The 20583-nt window shown below is 48.4% G+C and overlaps 1 protein-coding gene across 1 annotated transcript in view; it reads right to left on the bottom strand.

Annotated features, from left to right (window-relative positions):
- Nucleotides 1-17046, bottom strand: part of LCOR (ligand dependent nuclear receptor corepressor) — a 54340-nt gene extending 37294 nt beyond the window's left edge. Inside the window, exon 1 of the mRNA XM_082764846.1 lies at nt 16910-17046. Within this exon, the coding sequence (XP_082620972.1) occupies nt 16910-17006 (97 nt within the window). The 5' untranslated portion in view covers nt 17007-17046. The remainder of the gene's footprint in view (nt 1-16909) is intronic.
- Nucleotides 17047-20583: the final 3537 nt, after the last annotated feature.

Raw genomic sequence — 20583 nt, 5'->3', positions numbered from 1 at the left:
AATACATATTTTTAAGATAGCAGGTTGGTTTAATGCTGACTTCTTTATCATCAAACTGCTAATTACCCCCAGACAATTGCTTACATACCAGCAAGCATGCAGTATATTTTGCAGTAACTATACAATCACAAAACACATTTTAAAGGAAGCTGCACTACGATTTCTGCAAAAATAGCTTAGCATAGGGTTTTACTCTTCTAGACAACTGCTTCCTTACGAGTACCAGAATAATGTAACCTGTGATGCAAGGATTAAAAGATAAATAAATCAGCGTACAATATTTTACATTTAATGCAAATATTTCTACAGATATTTGGCTATTTCAAGTATTTAAAAATCTCTCCTAGGCTTATATTCATTCAGTCAGAAGTCTGAAGCAGTCTTTCATAAATATCCTGAACACAGCCTAAAGATTTTATATGTTCTTGGATTAACCTACAGTTAATCTTATTAGACAAAGAGCCAAGATTTTCAAGAATGAATGCTAATGCTCTAACACTAAATAACCCTGGCTCGTTTAGAAAGCAACCCTGAAATTTTTCCTACTCCTGCACCCATTCTGAAGTCATCAATAAGCACTAGTCAGGCTGTAGAAAAACCCTCTCTACCAGCAGGCTTCTGAATATGCATAATGCCAATAAAGCTAATTACATTTCAAAAAATAATCTATGTGCAATTAAGATACTGGCAACATTTTAATGCAAAAAATTGTTTAAATATACTAACATCCTAGTCTTGGGATATCCAGTCAAGCTACGCAAAGAGATGTGTTTGTCCCTTGCATACTCCCAAATGTGGAAGTAGGATCAGAAACTGGATCTGGAAGAAAGGGTAAACAGCATGTTAGTCAATTCACAGAGGATACTACGTTCGGAGACGTTGCAAACATTAGTGAAGACAAATATGTCAATGACCTAAAGAGAAAACAAAGTTAGTTTTGAAACATACACGTCTCATGTAAAATAACTTCAAACACGCAATGGAGAGGAAACATGGGGGACAGGGGAAGAAAGAGTAAAATGAGAGAAACCCAGGAACAGCAACAGCGGACAGTCAGCTGCGTATTTGCATTGAAAAACAGTTCGGAGTTGCAGAGGCATCAAACAGAGCAGGGAAATTAAAGTTCTTTCTACAGTCTTTGAGTCAGTAACAATAGCCATTTCCTTGCACAATTGCCAGGGACTGAAAAATTCCCCTTCACTCCCAGCAAGTAGAAAGCTCTTCTCAATGGCAAATCAAGTTCTGCAGGAGGTAGGGTTTAATTTTTTTTTAAGCAAAGTTAACATACGGTTAGCATAAGCCTACGCAGCAGGTTCTTCCAGTACTTCTGCTGCTCGTGGCTTTGTGCAGAAACAGGAGGAAGCTAACAAAATGAATCCATTTTTACAGGTGCAACTCAACCTTGTATTGTTCCCATTTATTCATGTGGTCCCTGAGAAAAGAAACCTAAACAGCTAGTTCAACTCCTCGCAAAGAGAGAATAAAAACCCTTCACTTCTGCCTTAAAGTTACTTTTCTGAGAGTAATGACATCCACTCATCCGCTGGGAGCTGGCTGCACCATCCAGCTGGAGGGGCAAGCGGGAGGAGGAAACAACTGCCTCTGCCTTCAGCAAGCCTGCAAGAGATTTCCCTCTCCCCCACGCCCCAGAAGTTCAAATGCAGCAATTTAAGTAACCAGCGTGCGTCTTTGAGGATTATCGAGCCTCTGCTCTTCAGAAACGCTTCCAGGCACAAAGTATGAAACATTCATTCCACTTCATTCCCAAGTAAACAGAACAGGCTAATTTTGCAGGATTTGTAACCCTCAGTAACAAGGCTTCGGAGAAGAGGCCGTGTGCTTTATACTCAGGGCAGTCCACGGATCCAAAGTGGAAAGGAAGGGAAAAAAACACTACCATAAAAGAACAAAAAAAAACCTTTTAATAGATGCCTATTTCTGCCCGTGATGCTGCTGCATCTCAGCACAAGCTCTAGCACGGAGGCCTGCACTTCAGTTTGCACATGGCCACAGCAAAACAGGAGGTGCAGGTTTTCTCCTTCCTCCTCCTGACAACTGCTGAGCTAAGGGATTTCTGAAAGAAGTCACCCTGTGGCACCCTACACCTTCTGCTTGTGGTGTGCTGGCAAGAACAAAGAACCGATCCCTACCAGTTTTTCTCATCTTTGACAGACTGGTCAGTCCTGCGTGTTTCAGCCGAGTTTCCCACAGCACGTTCCCAGGCATCCCTCGAGCCAACCCCAGATGAAACGCAGCTTTTTAAAACGTTACAGCACTGCCTTTAAGTAGCTGAAGTCGTAGAGCCAGCACAGATCTGAGAACCACGTGGAAGAACTCAGCATTTCAGGAAGATGCAAGGCTTTGGACGCAACAAAAATCTTTTCTTTTGCACACAGGGACATGGGCAAAGCACCTCTGATGTCCCTTTTGAAGGGGTCAGTGCCAGCAGGAGATAAAGCTCATGGAGGCAACCTCCAGTCAAGCCTCTGGATTCAAAGCGCAGCCTCTTGAGCATCCTTTCAGCAGTAACAGCAGGTTTCACAGCCCTGCCCCACCCCTCCTTACCATCTCTGTACCACCTCAGCTCTGCTTGTGCAGGTTGAGGAGACTGAGTAAGTAAGGACGAGTGATCCCTCCCCTTTAAAAAAGGAAAGCAAACCTCTGCAGGTTCACCTCACATAAAAACAGCTGTTCAGGGTTAAACTATCCCAGTAGTTTACTCCTGTTTGGAACCAAAGCCCTAAATGCTGTGGAAATGCCAAATCCCTGCAGCAGGAGCCCTGATGACCATGCATCCTGGCTGACTGACCACACAAAGCCCAGCCCAAGCCTCCCTGACTCCGACGCTTTGTGATCAGCCCAAGCATCCTCTGAGGCTGGGGCTGTTTCTCAGGTAAAAAGGAAGATACGGAACTATAACAAGAATGATGCTCAGCAGCCTGGTGTAACGCGGGGTCCACCTGTATTGGAACTACCCTCAGGAGGCTTCCATGGTTAGAGATCTACCATCCTTGCAGTCTGGGGAGGACACTGACCCTAAAGAGCCTGATTCTGCACCAATCCATCTCTCTAACTTAGATCATCAACCTAAAGGTTTATGTCCTGGCAGTGTCTGTTGCTATTTCCATAAAACCTAAATATGCAAATCACCCAAACAGGTAAGCAAAACCCCTCCCTTTCAGCTAACATTAAAAGTGTGTTAATTCCCCTCCTTTTGGGTTAGAGTCAAGATTACCATTATTCGGTAGGAATTTCTCATTTCAGGCTGCTCTGAGCCCCTATAAGGGCATACACAGTGAGAATTCAGCTGGTTTGATCTCTAGAAGGCACCTTCTGTTGACAGCAACTAATGATGATTCTAATGTCTCCATTATAATGTCAGTTTATCTGTAATTTTCTGTTAATTGTATTAAAATTAACGCACTGGATAAAAGATTTATCTACTCACTGGAGACATAGTGCAGCTCAAGGTACGCTCACCAGCAAGGCAGCATCAAGAGCAGAACCAGGCTTGCCTAATTCAAGTGCTTTAGAGGAGGGGGAAAAAGATAAATCAAGACCAGCAAAATAAATGTGCACAAGATACGTTGTGTAAGCTGCTGACCATGAGAAGACTACTCAAAATTCCACAACTGGCTTCTCTGAAGTTACTAGAGGACGGATTACTGCAAACTGAAGGTTACTGTTAGGAGGAACCCCACCCCGCAGCACGTCCTCAGTGTTTTGAAGCTACGATTACTGATTACCTGGCACTTTAATCCGTGACAAATCCACCTCTCCACTGACAGGGTTGATCCCACTCATCCCCTCCACCCCCCAGATGCTCGCTCGCTTTGCATTTGCACGGCAACACGAGGAGATGGGTCGGGGACCAGCCAACACACCCTGCACAGCGCGAGGGCACCGGCACGGAGAGGGGGAGCCTGGCTGCAGCACCTCCAGTTTACTCCGGGACAAGAACTGCTCCTTAACCATGAGCTGGGGTTTTTCGTGAAAATCCACTTCTCCTGACTACATCCTATTTCCCTGTGGTAGAACAAAGGCCTTTCCTGAAGGATTTTCTGTACTGGGCAGTGTTAAACATCTGTGAGCTCCCATACTGCTTAAATAACGTAAAATTGGGGTTTGTCAGAGATTAGCATCCGAGCTACTACCCAAACCTGGAGCTACGATGAACGCAATGCACATTTTCACAGCTCAGCAAAGGCTGTAGGTGGACTCGCAGTTTCTTTAAAATCACGCCGAAATACATTATTACAGTGTAGTGCAGGATGACTCAGGTCCCTCTCCCGTCATTAAAAGGAGAGGAAAAAAAAGTTGTACCAATTCTTCTTGTAGCACCTTCTACACACATCAGACGTTAAGTTTAGGATATACCAGCTTGAATCGGTAAATTCTGATTCTTTTTTCCACTACAACCATGATTTTACACAGAATAATTTCATGTCTTTTCAAAAATCTGTCTCACTACCGAATTGCTTAAATTGCTGTGATGCAATAGTTAAAAATTGGATAACCTGATGTTTAACTTCATTCTGGAAAAATAACAACTCACGGCACAAAAGCCAACAGTGGGTTCTATCAAGTGATGTTGAGGATTATTTGCTGATGCAGGTTTCCTGAAAAAAAGGGTTATCTGATGCATGTTGTCTAGGCAAATCTCTTCAGTTCATGACTTAAGGGTTAGGACCGCATACTTTTACAACAGCTTTTGCCCAGGTTATTTCTAGTGCTTTGTACGCTAAAGCAAACCAACCAAACAGCAACACCACCACAAATACACCACAGAACCTGTCTACCTTCCCTCACCAGTCTTTCCCTAAACTCTGTCCCCCAAATTTTATGCTAAAAATCTAATAAGCAGCAGCTTCAGAAGGACTTACTCCCTTACCCCTCATGGGAAGACAGCAGTTGCTTACCTGAAACTGTTTTGCATCTAGAGTGTGAACTATTTTGTCTCTCTCTCAAAAATGCTTTAAGATTTATCTGGAAGGCTATCGGAGTTCAGTACTTCACAATGAAATATCCATGACCGCCCCTCAGGCAACCTTGAAGTTTGGTTATGTTTAGCCCCATCCCACAAGGAAAAAGAATTAAAAAAAAAAAAAAAAAAAAAAAAAAACAACCCACACTGCTAGAAACATCTATTTAAAGCTTTATTTTTCAGCAAAATCTATTTTGTTGCTCTGGTTGGCCTTGCCTTTTTTCTCGTCTCTGGGTTTCGCAGAAACACCTCTCAGCTAACTAGCTATGCCACTCAGTATGGTGCTGACAGCCCACTTAGTCCAGAAGCAGAACAACAAAATCCTTTGGTCTCCTTGTTTTAGAGACACCTTTACATTCCCTCGGGGGATTCAAGCGAGGCGAGTAATTATACAGCTATTACACTGTATCTTCTCCTTTTCTAAAAAGCATTCTTCGCAAAGCTTTAGCTTTATGCTAAACCTGGACTTCGGAAAGAGACCTGGTTTTAGAGAGCTATTCACCTTCCTTCACCGGCTCCTAGAGGAAAGGCTCGGGGCTGTTTCAAGGCTCTGCTGTCCCGTTATCTCACATTCAGCTGGCTGTCCACCTCCCCTCGGGCTGAGCCAACGGGGAGGAGCCACCTGAGCAGCAGAATGCATCACCAAGGAGATTCCAAGTCTGCAGACAAGCATTCGGCATGTTCTCTCCAAAAACGACAGCAAGCTTACGACTTTGGTGAGGCCACTGGAAGCGGAAGATCGGCTGCACCGAGCCACGGGCTGCTCCTGAAGATCACCAGGCATCGCTCACAGGGACTGCCCCAGGCACCGTGGGGTCCCAGGCACCCAGCCCAGCCTAGCCCAGGCCCCTCGCTAACGCCTGGGCTTCACTAACCTGCCTTTGGGACCCAGATGGCAAGCAGAGCCAGAACCACGGGTGGCAAACCACGCTGTTCGGAGTGAGAGCTGTTATTTTTAAAAGAAAGCCCTGACAAGACTCTCCAAACTATGCTATAAATTCCAACACACGACTGTGAGCCTGCCAGTACAAACCAGCTCTGAAATTAGCTCTGTGCGCTGCTTGTGGACAGAGCCACGAAAAGCCTTCGAGGCAGCACCATGGCAAGCTCAGAGCCAAGACCTGTCTGCTTCAAAGATGAGATCAGGAGCCATCCCTCCTTTCTTCCCCCAGACAGAGCATGGAAAACCATTCCTCATCCCTCCCAGCCAGACAAAGCCCTCCATGGTTCAGTTACGAGGTGAAGGACAGACAGAAAAGGATCTCAAGCAGGTTTTAGGGTTAGGATGCTGAAATGCCCAAGAGCACGATAATCGGGAGAGGCTCATTTCTTGGGAGGGAGCACCTTCACATTGTTTTTCAAAGTAGGTTTAGCCGTTTCAGTCCTGAAGAACCCAAATGAAAAGTTTCCAAATATAACTGCTTACTTTCTGAAGTTTGTGAGGTGTCATCACAAGTGCATTTAGCTGCTAAAGTTCATCAACATGCCAGTAAGTATAGACCAACAAAGCTGTGATTGACTTCTCCCCACATGCCTTCCCCTCCACCATCTCCCATCACGTATAAGCTGCATAAGGCATCTCCCATCCCGGTAATCCCTGGGCTACCAGGGGTTGAGAAAACGTGAAGCCCTCTGCGTTCTTCTTATTTGGAGCAGAGAATTCAGTTCAAAGTACAAACAGCAGGAAGATCTGAATTCAAGATGAGTCACAGGCCAGCAGCTGATTTAGGAACAAGAACCAATCTGTTTGCTACAGCCAAGGAGCGCAGCCTCCGTAGCAAAGTGGACTACAGGTCTGCAACATCTTTAACTTATGAAGTCAATTTTTAATCTAATTTGAAACTGAGTAACTTGCGGAGCAGAGTAACCTCTGAACTCTATATTCAATTTTGTACTGCGATTGCACTCAGTCTGTGACCCCTGCTTCGGTTCTGGTAAAACAGAGCGAGCTACAAGAGTGGCTGGGACGAGTGCTACCTGGGCTCTGACGCCCAGAAGAGCGATGCACCAAGCGACTATCACTGCCTACCGTCCTTCCCATACCTGGATCATCTTTTAGTCATTAAAATAAATAAAATGGATTGCCTTTCTGGTCTTCAGGGCATCAATCTGTTGTTTCAGGGTATGTGCCAGCGCTCGGCACTGACATCAGTTCATGCTGATAACCATGTACTCAAGGTTCCCTTCACAACCTCAGGGGAGCGGTAAGGAAATCTTCAGATCCAACACAAACTCGGTAGCAGGTGTTTGGCCTTCACGGCAAGGTTCTTGAAGAGAAAAAAAAGAGACCTGAATGCAGGGAGTGAGGCACTTAAAACAGACTTACTTGATGCCATTTGAACCTTTTTCCAGAAATTAGCTTTCAAGCTGAAGCCTCCCAGGGCTAGTCTCTTCTGCAGTATCTTTTTTTTTTTTTTTTTTTTTTTTCAATAAAAATATACTCTTAAGTAGGTAGGTATGAAAAGAGAAGGGAAAAGAAAAATCCAATCCTTATCTAATAGCTGTCTAAATATCATCTTGTACTCCTTAACACCTACAGCCACTTTGGAAAAGAAAACAGCCTTTGTTTACAAATCATTTAGAGCAGTAATTTTCTAACTGTGGGCTCCTGAAAAGCGTAAAGACCCCACGCAATTTAAACTCCTGGCAATAGGCTTGTTTTTCCACCGTTGTTTCTTGCCAACTCCAGGTTGGAAAAAAAAACAAAAAATAAAAAAATAAATAAAAAAATCACTGATCTAAGAGAGCCCTGGTAAAACAAAGTTCCTCTCTCAACAGTTCAGGCTTGTTCAAGAGATAAACACAGCATTCCTGTCAAATTCAAGTGTGCATACCCAAAATGGACCTCAGCCTGGCCTGTCTCAACCGCACACTGAAGTCATCCGCTCCCAACTCACTGCACATCGCTCACGGAAAACTGCAGAGGCAAAATCGAGTGCACAGTTCATGTGAAAAGTTCTCAGAAATACTGTAAGATACAAGAACTGGGTTCTCAGAGCATCTCACCGTGCAGTTCCAGAAGATTTCAGTTTTATTACATTGTGTGAGTGCATAACGAAGGCAGGAAAGCGTAAGGAAAAAAGTGTGCAGACAATAGCTAAGCATTTAGTCAGAAAAAATAACTTCCTATTGCACTTGCTGTAATTTTGTCCCCCAAGTCACAATAACCTACATATTCACGGGAAACGTTTTCAGGAAAAAAATTACCTCCCCACCCCCAAAAGACTTTGACACTTCGTTTTCACAAAGGCTCAGAACAGGTCCTACACAACACATCCTGAAGCACAGATACTCGTCTAAACCCGCACACAGCCAACATTTCACGCTTAGTTCTTCCCTCTGCACTTGGGAGTTCTTCAGTCGGTCTTGTAATATTCTGAAAGACAGTAAGCTACAGATGAACGTAGATGAATGACAGCCACCGAGGTCAGTGAAACGCTCCCCTTGCAGCTCGACACGAGCACAACTTCTCCAAAGGGCTCCTAGAGCCAGCAAGGGGCACTTCACTTGCTGCACGGTGAGGTCAATTAGATTGAGAAACTATCATCCAGAGAAAACCGTGGATGCTTTTTCTAAAAGAAGTTGCCCTTGCTGCCTCAATCTCATACTCAAGTTCTCCCTAAATGAATTTAAAATACTAAACAAGAAACAAGGGATAAGGTAGCTACATCCCTCCTTTTCTACAGGCTGTACGTGGATTCACTGCTTTAAGAAGATTGATTTTAAGTTTCCTTAGGTCAAAAAGGGAAATTATTTCCATGCACTTCTGTTCTCTTGATTTTGCAGAATAAAATGGAAGTTATTAGGTGTCCACCTCCGCAAAAACTTCTTCACACAAAGGAGACGATGGCACATTTTCAGAAACGCACCAAGAGATCAGGATGAAGCATCGCCTAGAAAGCCGCTTTCATCGCTTTTGCCATCATTATGAATCCTAACCCAGAAGACAACCCAACTTGAGGCAATGTCTGCTGTCTCACCTACCTCCAGCTCGTTCAGGAAAGTGACAAGATAACTACCACATAAATGAGTGCACTAAGAGAAGGGCAAAATCTGAGGCAAAGTCACTCTGCTGTGAGCATTTAAACAAAGCTAGGAAGGTCTAATCACAACCCGTTCTGTGTATCCCAATATATTTGAGAAGCCCAAATCTGCAGGACACAAGGCACAGGCTAGGAAAGGGCTCTTCTGGCCACGAGCCCCCCTGGCTGAAGCGTACCAGCACATTGCTCTGACTAACCTGAGGCTGTCCCATGACAAAGTTTTAAGCAGTTCCCTGTACAACAGCCAACAAGAGGCTGCTGCACGTGATCGGCCCCAACACCACAGCGTGCTGAGGAGAACAGGGTGAGGAGCATCAGTGTGCTGTGCTGACCTGGACGGAGCATTGCAAGGAATTGCAGGCTGTGGGGTGAAACTTTCACATCCCTTTGTTAATATAGCCAAAGAGAAATCAAGAAGTGAAGAACCGTGTAGCCAGACTACCTGTTCCTCTTCCTACCCTGTCAGTTACTCCACTTCTGAAACACGAGCACCGCCAGCCTGCCCCAACAGCAGCTGAGGTGGGAGGAAGGCCACTTGTGACACACTGACCTTTGCAATCCTCCAGCTAGATATCAAGATGCCCACACTAAGACGTTACAAAAAAAAAAAATGTTCAAAGAGAACCAGGAAATTTTTCATTAGTAAACTCAACTCAAGAGTTAAGATTGCCTGGTGGCCTCTGATGTCTTTCCACGCTGCTGGATTCAGCTTCTGAAAGCTTCCTTTGTTAATGAATACTAGGCTCTTGTCCAGTCCTCTTTTCTCCCCCTCTTCTCCCTCCCATAAAATATCATGGTCCTCAGGGCATAAGGAGCATCCTTTGTCTCCCTGCAAGTCTTCCCTGTGCAGCCACTTTGCTGCTGCTTCGAGAAAATGCAACAGGAGTACCATCTTTTCTCTTCTCTGTGAGAGTGGAAAAATTAAATGGAGACATCGTCTAATAGCAATTTTACTACAGAAGAAGTGATGTCCTGCAGAAATGTTGAAACACCATAACCTCCACTTCATCCCTGACGTGCAGGCAGCGCTGATGTGTAACTTAAATCTCCCACTCAGTTTCGAGAGCTGAATTTCTGTCAACTCGCCATGAAAGAGAACATGCCGCTACTACACAGCACGGAAGATGGACTAAATCTGAGCTAAAAGGTAAGTGCTTTGAAGGCAAACAAACAACAACAACAAAAACCACAAGAACAGCACATCCTTCTTCAAGAGAAAAGGAAAGAAGCTGAAGCTCTTTTTTCCCCCAAAAGAAGCTGAGGCCACATGGATGTATCCTGTAACCCACAGGACTTCGAAGAAACATGCATGAAGCAGGTTTTCTGCTCCTGTAGGCACACACAATGCACGTAGAAGTTAGCAGCTACTCACTGAAAGGCAGCAGAAATGCATACGTGTGTGACAACACCAGTCAAACAGCCTCAGCTCTTCATTCTCCACCTCTCCATCCCCTGTACATGTTGTGGGGGGAAAAAACCAACCGATTGCTTTCCAGCCAGGTCTAGGCAAGGCACCGATTCACCAGGCAGCCACACAAGCTGTGTGGGCACAGAGGGGACTATTTAAGCCAGCTCAGACAGCACTGCTGTCAGACATAACCACTGCCTGTACTGCAGTTACAAGACAGAAGATGAAAATCAAAAACCTCACTGGTGCTGGAAGAGGCCATCCTGTTCTCTGCTCCGCTTCCCTTCAGCCCATGGACGCGATTCCATCCGATGCTTCAGATGAGCTCCTCTGCTCACCTCATGCCTGGATGAGAGGATTCAAGATACCACGTGCCACCAGACGACTGGCTGCTTTTGCAGAGTTTTCTGTCCACTTTAGGAAAACAAGCACTGCCAGCCCTTCCAGCAAGGGGCAGAACCTAGATTGGCCCTGACCTTCCCATCCAACCTCATCCTCAGAAAATCCTGAAGTCCTTGTATTCATCAGAGAATTAGGAGGAGCCATCAAGTAACCTTGCAGAACCAAGGCTTCATATTCCACCTGGGAACATGAATGCACAGTAGGGTGAGGTGGAGAATTGGAAAGTCCCATATAAAACACTGCAGCCGTGTCCTAGCCACACCAAACCAGAATGAGATGGCTACCCCTCCTTAACCCTGTTAAATGTTTGCCTTTCTAGACCTTTGCCTAAACTGACCTTTAGTAAGTTTTCTCTTTGGTATTTTACGCTAGCCACTAAAGAACACAAGTTCTCAGACAAAAACCACATGACAGGACTTGCCTGAAAGTAGACAGCCTAAGATGGCAGAGCATTAAGACATTTAAGTACTATGCAATAAGGATTTAGACAACTGAGCACAAGAGCAGGGATTTCGTACCATCCATCCTTAATTAAAGTGCACTTGTTGTATTTCTGTACCTAACTGTATTTACATTAACAGCAATATATGGCACAAACTGCCAAAAACGGCTTGGAGAAATTAAGAAGCCCTACAGGTACTCTTTTTAAATGGTGCCATCACCTCAAAATTGGAGATCTGTAGAATCCATCTACGTATTCATATACAAATTCTACAGAGCCTTTACCTACATGGATTTGGACTATTTGCTGCACGCACAGCCTGGATTATTGTAATTCATTTTGAGCGCTATGAAAAGTGGACGAACTCTAACGTCGTCAGCTCTTAGTTAAAAATTAAGTCAAAAAAACGTTCAGCCTGCAGGAAGCGTAGCGTCCCAAGAAGGAAACCTCCCACCCTGCAGCGACAGCTATTACTTTGTACAAGTTAAAATAGATTTGCTTTGAAATGCCAAACAACCCCGGTGATTTGGCCTAATCCAACATTTCATCTCGCACCCATCCGAAGAACGCACAGCAATGATCGAGGTTGTTGAGCACGCTTTTGTTCGGTTGGTCCCATCCCTAGCAGGGTTCTCTCCATTTGCAAGCAGAGAAACGAGTGATTTCAAGGGATTTGTGGAGAATACCGGAGCTATCTGAAACACATCTAGATGCGTCCCCCGCAGTTCAACTTCTACTACTGTTCTTCAGATGCCTACCACCCTTCCGTGCACATTTAAAGTAAAGCTAAATATCAAGCTGTAAATTTCATTCCTTACAACTAAAGATTTTTAAGTGACAGCTGCCTCAATTTTTTTTCCAGGCATAACTGTCATAAAAGGGTAATTCTCCCTCCCTGCATTCGTGCTGCCAACAGACAAAAATGTGTCTAGACCAGATCTTCTCGAACAAGCCTTTAGCTACCAGCAAGTTGCTGTACGACAGATTTATATTAATACAAAGCGCCTCAATCGCTCAGGTTGGAAGGGACCTTGAAGAGAGATGATCTTTAACTCACAAGCTGCATCTACGTTGTATGCAGGAGGAGATAAGGCCAATAGTACCACCTGCACGTTTACTGGGGGCATGGGGACAGAAACCAGCTTAGAATAGCTCTATATTTAAACTTTTACTTCAGCCCAGTTTCTGCTAACTTGTTTTTTTATTACCGTTTTCCATCACCATCAGGGCTAGAATGACCTTTCTTATTTTGGATCAAAGAAATACGATCTGCCCTTTGAACTAGAACTATGCTAAAGACTTGGAGATTCAAGCCTGCTTCTAAAACAATGAGATAACGTGGCTAACTGTTCCATATTTTGGAAGCAGCAGCTTACTCATATCAGCTGTAATACAGGCTGGAACTAATCCAAGTAATCATCAAGATAAGAAAATGCAATAAAGATTTCAGAATTATTCCCTGTTATACACCTTCTCTTGATTAATATTAACTTCTAATACTTCCTGTTGTCTCATATTTCTTCCACGGAATCCACACTTTATCCTTAAGTACCTGAAGTCGTGGAAGACCACCACCATTCAACAAATCAGCATAAGGATCAAGAACCTGGGTCACGGGATTTCACCAGCAGCGATTGCTTGGAACAAGTAAACATCTAAATGGGAATTGTTTAGCTGATTTTACTTCTGGGCTGCCAAAATAAGCTGAAGTAATCTCCGAATGAAACACTGACAGAGCCCAGGGTTGGAAAGCTGTTGTGGATTTTACAGGTTTCCCTTTTTGATCATTTTGTTCCAAAATCACGATCGCTGCTGAAGGAAACTAATACATTGCCTTTCTCCCTCCCCCCAGGGGAAGTTCTGGTTCAGTCAGGGAGTCTCTGAGAGTGCTGCTAATATTTAACAACGGGCCAGGCATCACCAGCTAGTAGAAACACATGCGATCACCTGAAACTATCAGTCTAGTAAGCACGCAGCACCGCAATGCTAGTACTGCCTGCGTAAAAGCAGTTTCAGGGATCTGTGGGCTCTCTTCCCTTTAAACTCCATTTCTTATCTGATCTCACTAACCATTTCCAACTCAGCGAGTCACTGAAGCCTGGGAGAGATGAATAGACAAATGTTGAAATAAATACATACAAATTGTATTACGAAAAACCCACAGCCACCCACATTCATCGCTAGGCACCTGCTTTTGGCCACTAAGAAAGATGCTAGCCCTCGAGATTGGCACAGGGAGCACTTGTATCAGCATCAAACAGTTATCATCTAGCAAATCGTGCCTCTAGAATCAAAGTACTATGGGTGCATCGAGACACTGCTCACCCCTCCTGCACTGCCTACGCTGTGGTTCAACAACCCACTACGCTGTGCTGTGAGAAGAGCTGAGAAGCCCTTCACCACACTTCCCTCCACCTCTGGGCACAGCACGTTGCTCCCTCCATTGCATCACTGCAGCAGCAGAACTGTTTGTGGACTTGTTCCTCACCAGCTGTCCCATCCCTCGCCTTAAGAAAAGGGAAAACTGGGCTTGAAATGCATGGCGAGGACAGGTTTAAGCCAGATCAGCTTTCTGAGCTACCTCCCACAACACAAAAACCATGCTGGCACAACCAAAGATGCAACTGCGTGACAGCTGAGGATGATCTGCATCTCCTGCTGCGTTCTCACTCACCCTTCCATCAGCCATGCATTCTCGCCCTCTCCTGTGTGCTAGCACTGCTGTTTGCTGGACCCCACAGCGAGCCAGTGCAGAGAGCTAGACTAGCAGAGAATGCTTCTACTTCCCCCAAAAGGATGACAATTTCTGCTGGCACAGCTCCCCTGCATTGGCTCACTGTGGGCAAGGGCTGTCCTGCAGTCCTGCTGTGGTTTTGCTCCCCTTGGGAACACGAGCGTAGTTTGACAAACTGTCATGAAGCCACAGCCCAGCCTATTGCAGAAACAAGAGGGAAAAGTGAATTACTTAAGCCATTTTTATTGCCAAATGCACTAGTTCAAACCACAGGCTTCATGTTTTCTGACTACTGCACTGTGTGCAATTAGCAGGACTTTCCAGGGAATGCTGCTAACACAGAGAATCCCACACACCTCAGGTTTACTGTCAGAACTAAATACAAATAGGTATTTCTGACATAACAGGAATTGTCCCATACTCTACTTCCCCATATTTACCTTTCAATATTTTTTAGAGGAACAAATTCTTAAGACCTCTAAAAACAGACGACACAAAAAACAACGTTCCCTCATTTAACAGCTCGACTTCCAAGCCTCCAGGAACACCATCAAGCCACTTAAGACAAAGTGGTATTTGAAGCAAGGAGTTAAGATAACAGTATAATTCCTGCTGATATCCCGGACTAGTGCAATAAGCCTTCAATAATTCTGGGAAAAAAATTCAGAAACAAAAATGGGTAACAATTAACACACTTATACGACCTAACAATTTATGCAAGATTCATACTAGGAATAGGGCAGGTCCCAAGACCTCATAAAGCTGATCAATTTGAGGTTGAAACTATTTACGACACGGTGCCATCAAGATAAAAAGTCTCATAGCACTGTTAAACTTTGGACTTCATTTTATTAAAAATGTTTTTGTACTTTACCTCCAAAAAATCCCGGTCAACTCTGTGCTTAACAGCTCTCAGGGTACCTTTTGTTAAACACACAGGCACAGAGGGACTTCCACAGAGTGAAATCCTTCAGAGACAGAAATTATATCAAATAATTTGGAGGAAGGGATAGAGGAGAGAGCAACCCCCCGGGAGCTGGTTATTTAAATGGCTTTAGGGAGTGGATCGGGGTGTGTATGAACGATGGAGGGAGGGTATTTGTTTTAAGTTCTAGCGCTTCGGGTTGCTAAGAACTTTAATAACGTAGCATTTTCTTCAAGTCTGAAGGTTACACAAACTTCTCTAGCTACCCACGATTTTCCCAAATAGCAGCCTAATGAGCAAATAATTCTTGCGTTTCACTCCAGCCCGAAGATCTCCAACAGCAGCTCTGAAACTGTCATTTTTTTCCCCCTTCACTCCTCGTGGCTAGGCTCTGAGCAGCAGGACAGCAGCGCTGGAGGATCCCAGGACCCGAGCACAAAGCAGCAGGGACGGAAGGGAAGATGAGATGACACGCTGCAAGCAGGGAGGGCAGAAAGGACTAGAACAGGTGATCCCCAGCAGGCAAGGTAAGAGGAGACGTGAAAAGGAGACAGAATTAAAATAAATCCAGCTCACGTAGAGACGGAAGCCGACAAGACGCTGCTAACAGAGCAACGCTAGCAGCTAGAATCAGAATTAAACTGCATAAAATGAGTCTAGAAACATCGACAACCAGTTGGAAAGAAAAGCCAGCGCCTTCACGTGAAGGGGCCGTTTCTCAGCAATGCATTGCCCTTGAATTGCTTTCTGCTCAAAACCAGCTAATTGCTGGCATTCACCTGGAGCTAACCAGCATCCCTCGCACACATCTGCATCACACCCCCTAACGCGCTTAGCTGTGGCCAGGAGCAGACCCAGCAGCGCTCACAACTCCTGCTGCCACCCAAAACGGCGTCCTCAATCCCCGACAACGACCCGGGATGCTGAGCTAACCGCCAGTAAGAGGTTTAACTCCGCGCACAAGGCACTGAAGTGAATCTGCGAGCGTTATTCCCGATTACCTACGCCGAGCAGCCCCCGGCAGCTTAGGGCCGTATTTACATATTTAAAAATAAAACCAGGCTCGGGGCTGGGGTCGAGGGAGGCCAGGGGAGGAGAGGCACGGCGTGGGAGATGGCTGGGGCCGTGGGGCCGTGGCTGTCGTCAGACCCACCTTGCACCTACGGGATGCCCGGCCTAGCGCCGGTGCCCCGCCACCCGCGGGCAAGGCCTCGGCTTCTCGCTGGGGAGGAAGAAAAAAGGAAAAAAAAAAATAGAAAATAAAAGGGCGAGAGAGCTCTTGTTTGGAACGGAGAAAGTTGGCGCAGCGCAGGGGGGCCGTCGGCAGGCTCCTCGGTTTTGTTTTGGTTTTTTTCCCCTCTAGAAAAATAAATAAAGGCGAACGCCCGGGTGGCGGGGAGCCCTGCTAACAACAGAGGCGCACAGGAGAGAGAGGGGAGAGGGGGGGGGGGGGAAATGGTAAATAAAGGGAGAAAAATAATAAAATAAATTAAAAAAAATAAAGGAAAAGGGAAGCACGCATCCTTCCAGCCTCCGACCCACAACTTTCCCGGTGCCCCCCCCACCCCCCCTCCCACCCGCTCGGTGCCGCCTCACGGTGGGCCCTGGGGGGGGTGGGGGGAGGTTGGGGGGGGGCCGGGCGGTGACAGGCGGGCGAGGCCCGGCCCTGAGCAAGTTTTGAAGGGGCCGCGGGCCGGGCCGGGCCGGGCCGGGCGCTGACAGGGGCCGCACAAAAGGGCAGGACCCCCGGCCCCGCTCCCTCCCCGCCGACAAAGGGCGGGGCACGGCCCGGGCCGGGCCTCACGGCGGCGGCGGCGGGAGGGGATGAGGTGAGGAGGGGAGGAGGGGGGGGGGGGGGCGGTCCCGCAGGCCGCGGAGCCTCCCCGGTGGAGCCTCTCTCTCCCCTCCCGCCGCCTCCACCGGCTCCGTAGGGCCCGGGCCCGGCCTCCCCGTCGCGCCGCCGTCCCTCACCTACACAGTGAATGAGCTTGTGTCGCCACGAATCGAGCTGGTGGCGGACGCCGCGCCTCTCGATGGAGCACTGCTGCCGCCCGCACGGGCTCGCCATCTTCTGGGCGGCGGGGCCGGGGGCGGGGGTTGGGGGTGGGGGCGGCGGCGGCGGCGGCGGCGGGCACGGCCGTGTGAGGAGAGGAGAGGGGGGGGGGGGGCAGGGACGGGAAGGAAGGGCCGCGCGCCCGCGCCGAGCCACGCCCACCGCGGCCCCGCCCCGCCCCGCCCCGCTCCGCCCCGCTCCGCCCCGCCGGGCCGCGCCACGCAGGCGCCGCCCGCCCCGCCCCGCCCCGCGTCCCGCCCCGCCACCGCCCCGCCGCCGCCGCCGCGCGCCTGCGCAGTGCTGCCCGCTCGCATGGCGGGAGGGGGGGGGGGATACACCACTCCTGAAGGGACGTTGCAACCTGAGGGGGTCTCTGTGCCCTCAGGGGACATCTCACACACCTCAGGGGTCACTGTTCCCTCAGGGGACGTCTCACATTTAGGGGACATCCCATCCCTAAGGGGTCTGTGTGCCCCCAGGGGACATCTGACACCTCAGGGGACAGCTCATCCTGAGGGGGCACCCCACCCCTGAGGGGTCTCTGTTCCCTCAGGGGACATCTCACCCCCCAGGGGACATCTCACACCTCAAGGGACAGCTCACCCTGAGGGGGCACCCCACCCTAAGGGGACATCGCACCCTGAGGGGTCCGTGTTTCCTCAGGGTACATCTCACACTTAGGGGACATCCCACCCCTAAGGGGTCTGTGTGCCCCCAGGGGACATCTCACACCTCAAGGGACAGCTCATCCTGAGGGGGCACCCCACCCCTGAGGGGACATCTCATACTTAGGGGACATCCCACCTCTGAGGGGTCTGTGTTTCCTCAGGGAGCATCTCACACCACGGGACATCCCACCCTGAGGGGACAGCTCACCCTTGGAGGTCTGTGTTCTCTGAGGGGACATCTCACAAACCTCAGGGGACATCTCAGCCCTAAGGGGACACTGGTCCTTGAGGGGACAGCTCACCCACAAGAGGTCTGCTCCCTGAGGAGAAACCTCACCCCCTGTGGAAACATCTCACCCTGAGGGGTCTCTGTGCCCTGTGGGGGCATTTCACCCCTGAGGGTTCACTGTTCCCTGAGGGGACATCCCACCCCTGAGGGGTCTCTGTGACCTGAGGGGTCTCTGTTCTTTGGGGCGATATAACGCCCCTGAGGGGTGAGCCATCTCACCCTTGAGAGGACATCCCACCCCTGAGAAGTTACTGCTCCCTGAGGGGACATCCCACCCCTGAGGGGACATCTCTCCTCTGAGGGGTCACTGTTCCCTGAGGGGACATAACACCCCTGAGGGGACATCTCACCCTGAGGGGACATCCTACCCCCAGCAGCCACACACTTTTCTGCCAATAGCCGAAATCTCCTCATCTGCTCTGAGGTGCACTTACAAACACCAGGCCCACTGGTGGCCATGGCTAGCAGCAGATGTCACTTGCCCGCGACGGGCAGAGGCCTGTCCACCAGAACCACCGCCTGTATTTTAGCGGTGTCCGTCCACCCTTCCACCTCACACCCCGAGCCAGAAACCTCCCCCAGCCTGGCCACAGGCCCTGTAAGAGGTTGATGTAGAGTAACACGATTTCTGCTGGCACGTGTCTGCAGTGTAGAGCCCAGGGGAAGGGAAAGAGCTGCTTGGTGCCATGTGGCATTGCACGGCCAGGCTCCTGATGGCAGGAAAACACCAGCACCAGCTCCCTGCATGCTCAGGGCATGAGCTCGGAAAGGTGAAATATCCCAGCCCAGACCCTGCCCCCCTTTCACGCGGGAGGAAACACCTCCCCTGTGTTACACGGGTAAAGCAGGCGGGAGGGATTTGTAACCACAACTTCCCAGCAGACGCTCTCCTTCCTCTGCTGTCAAGTAGAAATACAGTTGGGTAAGCAGCAAGGCCAGAGATGAAACCCGGGAGTCACGACCTGCATTCCCCCACCCCAACCGCCGGCATCATTACCCTCCCTCCCGTGACCTTGCCAAGCTGCGTGCAATTAGGGACTCGGAAAGGCAGAGGGGTCAGAGCTGGCTGTGTGGAAATGTGGTAGCGGGGTGATGTCCCCGATGAGATGTTTCCTGTGGAGACGGAGAAGTGTTTGTGCCACGATTCAGGGGCTCTGGGCTTCAGGCAGGGGCTGTTGTGGTGTGGGCCGTGACTGCAGGAGGGTGTTGTAAAATGCCAGCACAGGGCTGCGGTTATCTGACACAATCCCAGTGTGCTTGGCCAGTGGTTCCTGGCGGAAATCCAACAGGAGTTTCAGGGTGAGACCTCCCAACGAGCAGAAAGGAGCCGTAGCCCTGGAGAAGCTGTGAAAGAGGCCAACAGCTGCTGGCCTCGCATCTTATCAGCCCAGATACACCAGGCTCAGTGCCTGCCCGCTGCGTTCTTCACAAGAGCCTTCCTGCAAAGTCTCCCTCACCAGCTCTCTCTTGCTCTGATGCCTGCAAAACAAACGTGGTGGCGGAGAGCTCTCTGGCAGCATGGTTGTTGGCCATCAGGCTGTTCCTATCTCATTTCTTCTGCCCTCAGATCGCATCCCTGCTGTGACAGGCAGCTGGGTCATACGATGCTGGTCTTAGATTTATCCATCTCCACTTGAGAGATGGGTTTCTTGCGAGCGAGTCTGGATTCTTACTCCCACCATCTCCTTTCCCAAGGCTGCCCCACATTTCCCTCCCCAGCAGCCAGTTCCCCATCCCACCTGCACAGTGCAGGAGCTCTTTACTGACCGGCTTTTCTCCCCTGCCCTCCACACACAGCCTCCACGTCCCTTTCCTAGCGTGGACAAGCCAAATTTCCATAGTTCCTCCTTCTGTGACGGTTGGGCTCTTGCATCTGACGGGCTTTGAGCATACTTTTCTTGAGCAAGCACCAACAAAATCACGCACACGTTTCACAAAGCGTGCCTGCCCTCTGGAGAGGGCACCTCGCCTGAAAGTCACAGCCTCTGACCTTGACTCATGAGCCTCGGTGGCTTTAAGCGTTTCAGCTGTGCCTTGCAGCTCGCTCGCTGCCCTGCCTGTGGCTGGAGGTGAGCACTCCCACGGCGGAGCTAGCAGGAAGGAAGCGTGTGCTGGCTGATCACATCTCTCTGCGGTTATAGTATCTCTAATCTTGACCCCCAGCTTTTATTAATAGAGAGCCGCAGTTTTGTTCTCTGTCTCTCTCTCTTATTTTTATTTTATTTTTTTGGGTCTAGGAAGAAAGGATTGCAATGGTTAGACAGCAAACTCTTAGAGATAGCCCCAGGTTTCTGTTCTGCGCTGGTGCAGCACTTACCAAAAAGCATTTGAGCTGCTACTGGGGCACGTTAGAGCTGTGGTCAAACATTCGGTAAGCGAGTCAGAGGTTGAATTTGTTTTCAAAACCCTGCTGTTCCGCAGCGCTAATCACAGGCTGCTAGTGTGAAAAATACCGACGGTTTGGTTTTCTAACCCACTGCCAAAGAGGAAGAGGATGAGGAAAGCATGAACTACAGAGCTAGAGGAAGGGAATGGTCCTGTAACCTAAAAAACGGCTTCATTCCACAGGACTCCTGTGGGGAAAAGCAAACAGAGGGTAAAAGTCCACTTCAAAAAGAGGCAGCGACATCTGGAA

Source organism: Aythya marila, assembly GCF_965140915.1.
Source record: "Aythya marila genome assembly, chromosome: 7".
NCBI classification, from domain to species: domain Eukaryota; kingdom Metazoa; phylum Chordata; class Aves; order Anseriformes; family Anatidae; genus Aythya; species Aythya marila.
Note: the sequence above shows the minus strand (reverse complement) of the source record. Positions and strands in the feature narration are given on the sequence as shown.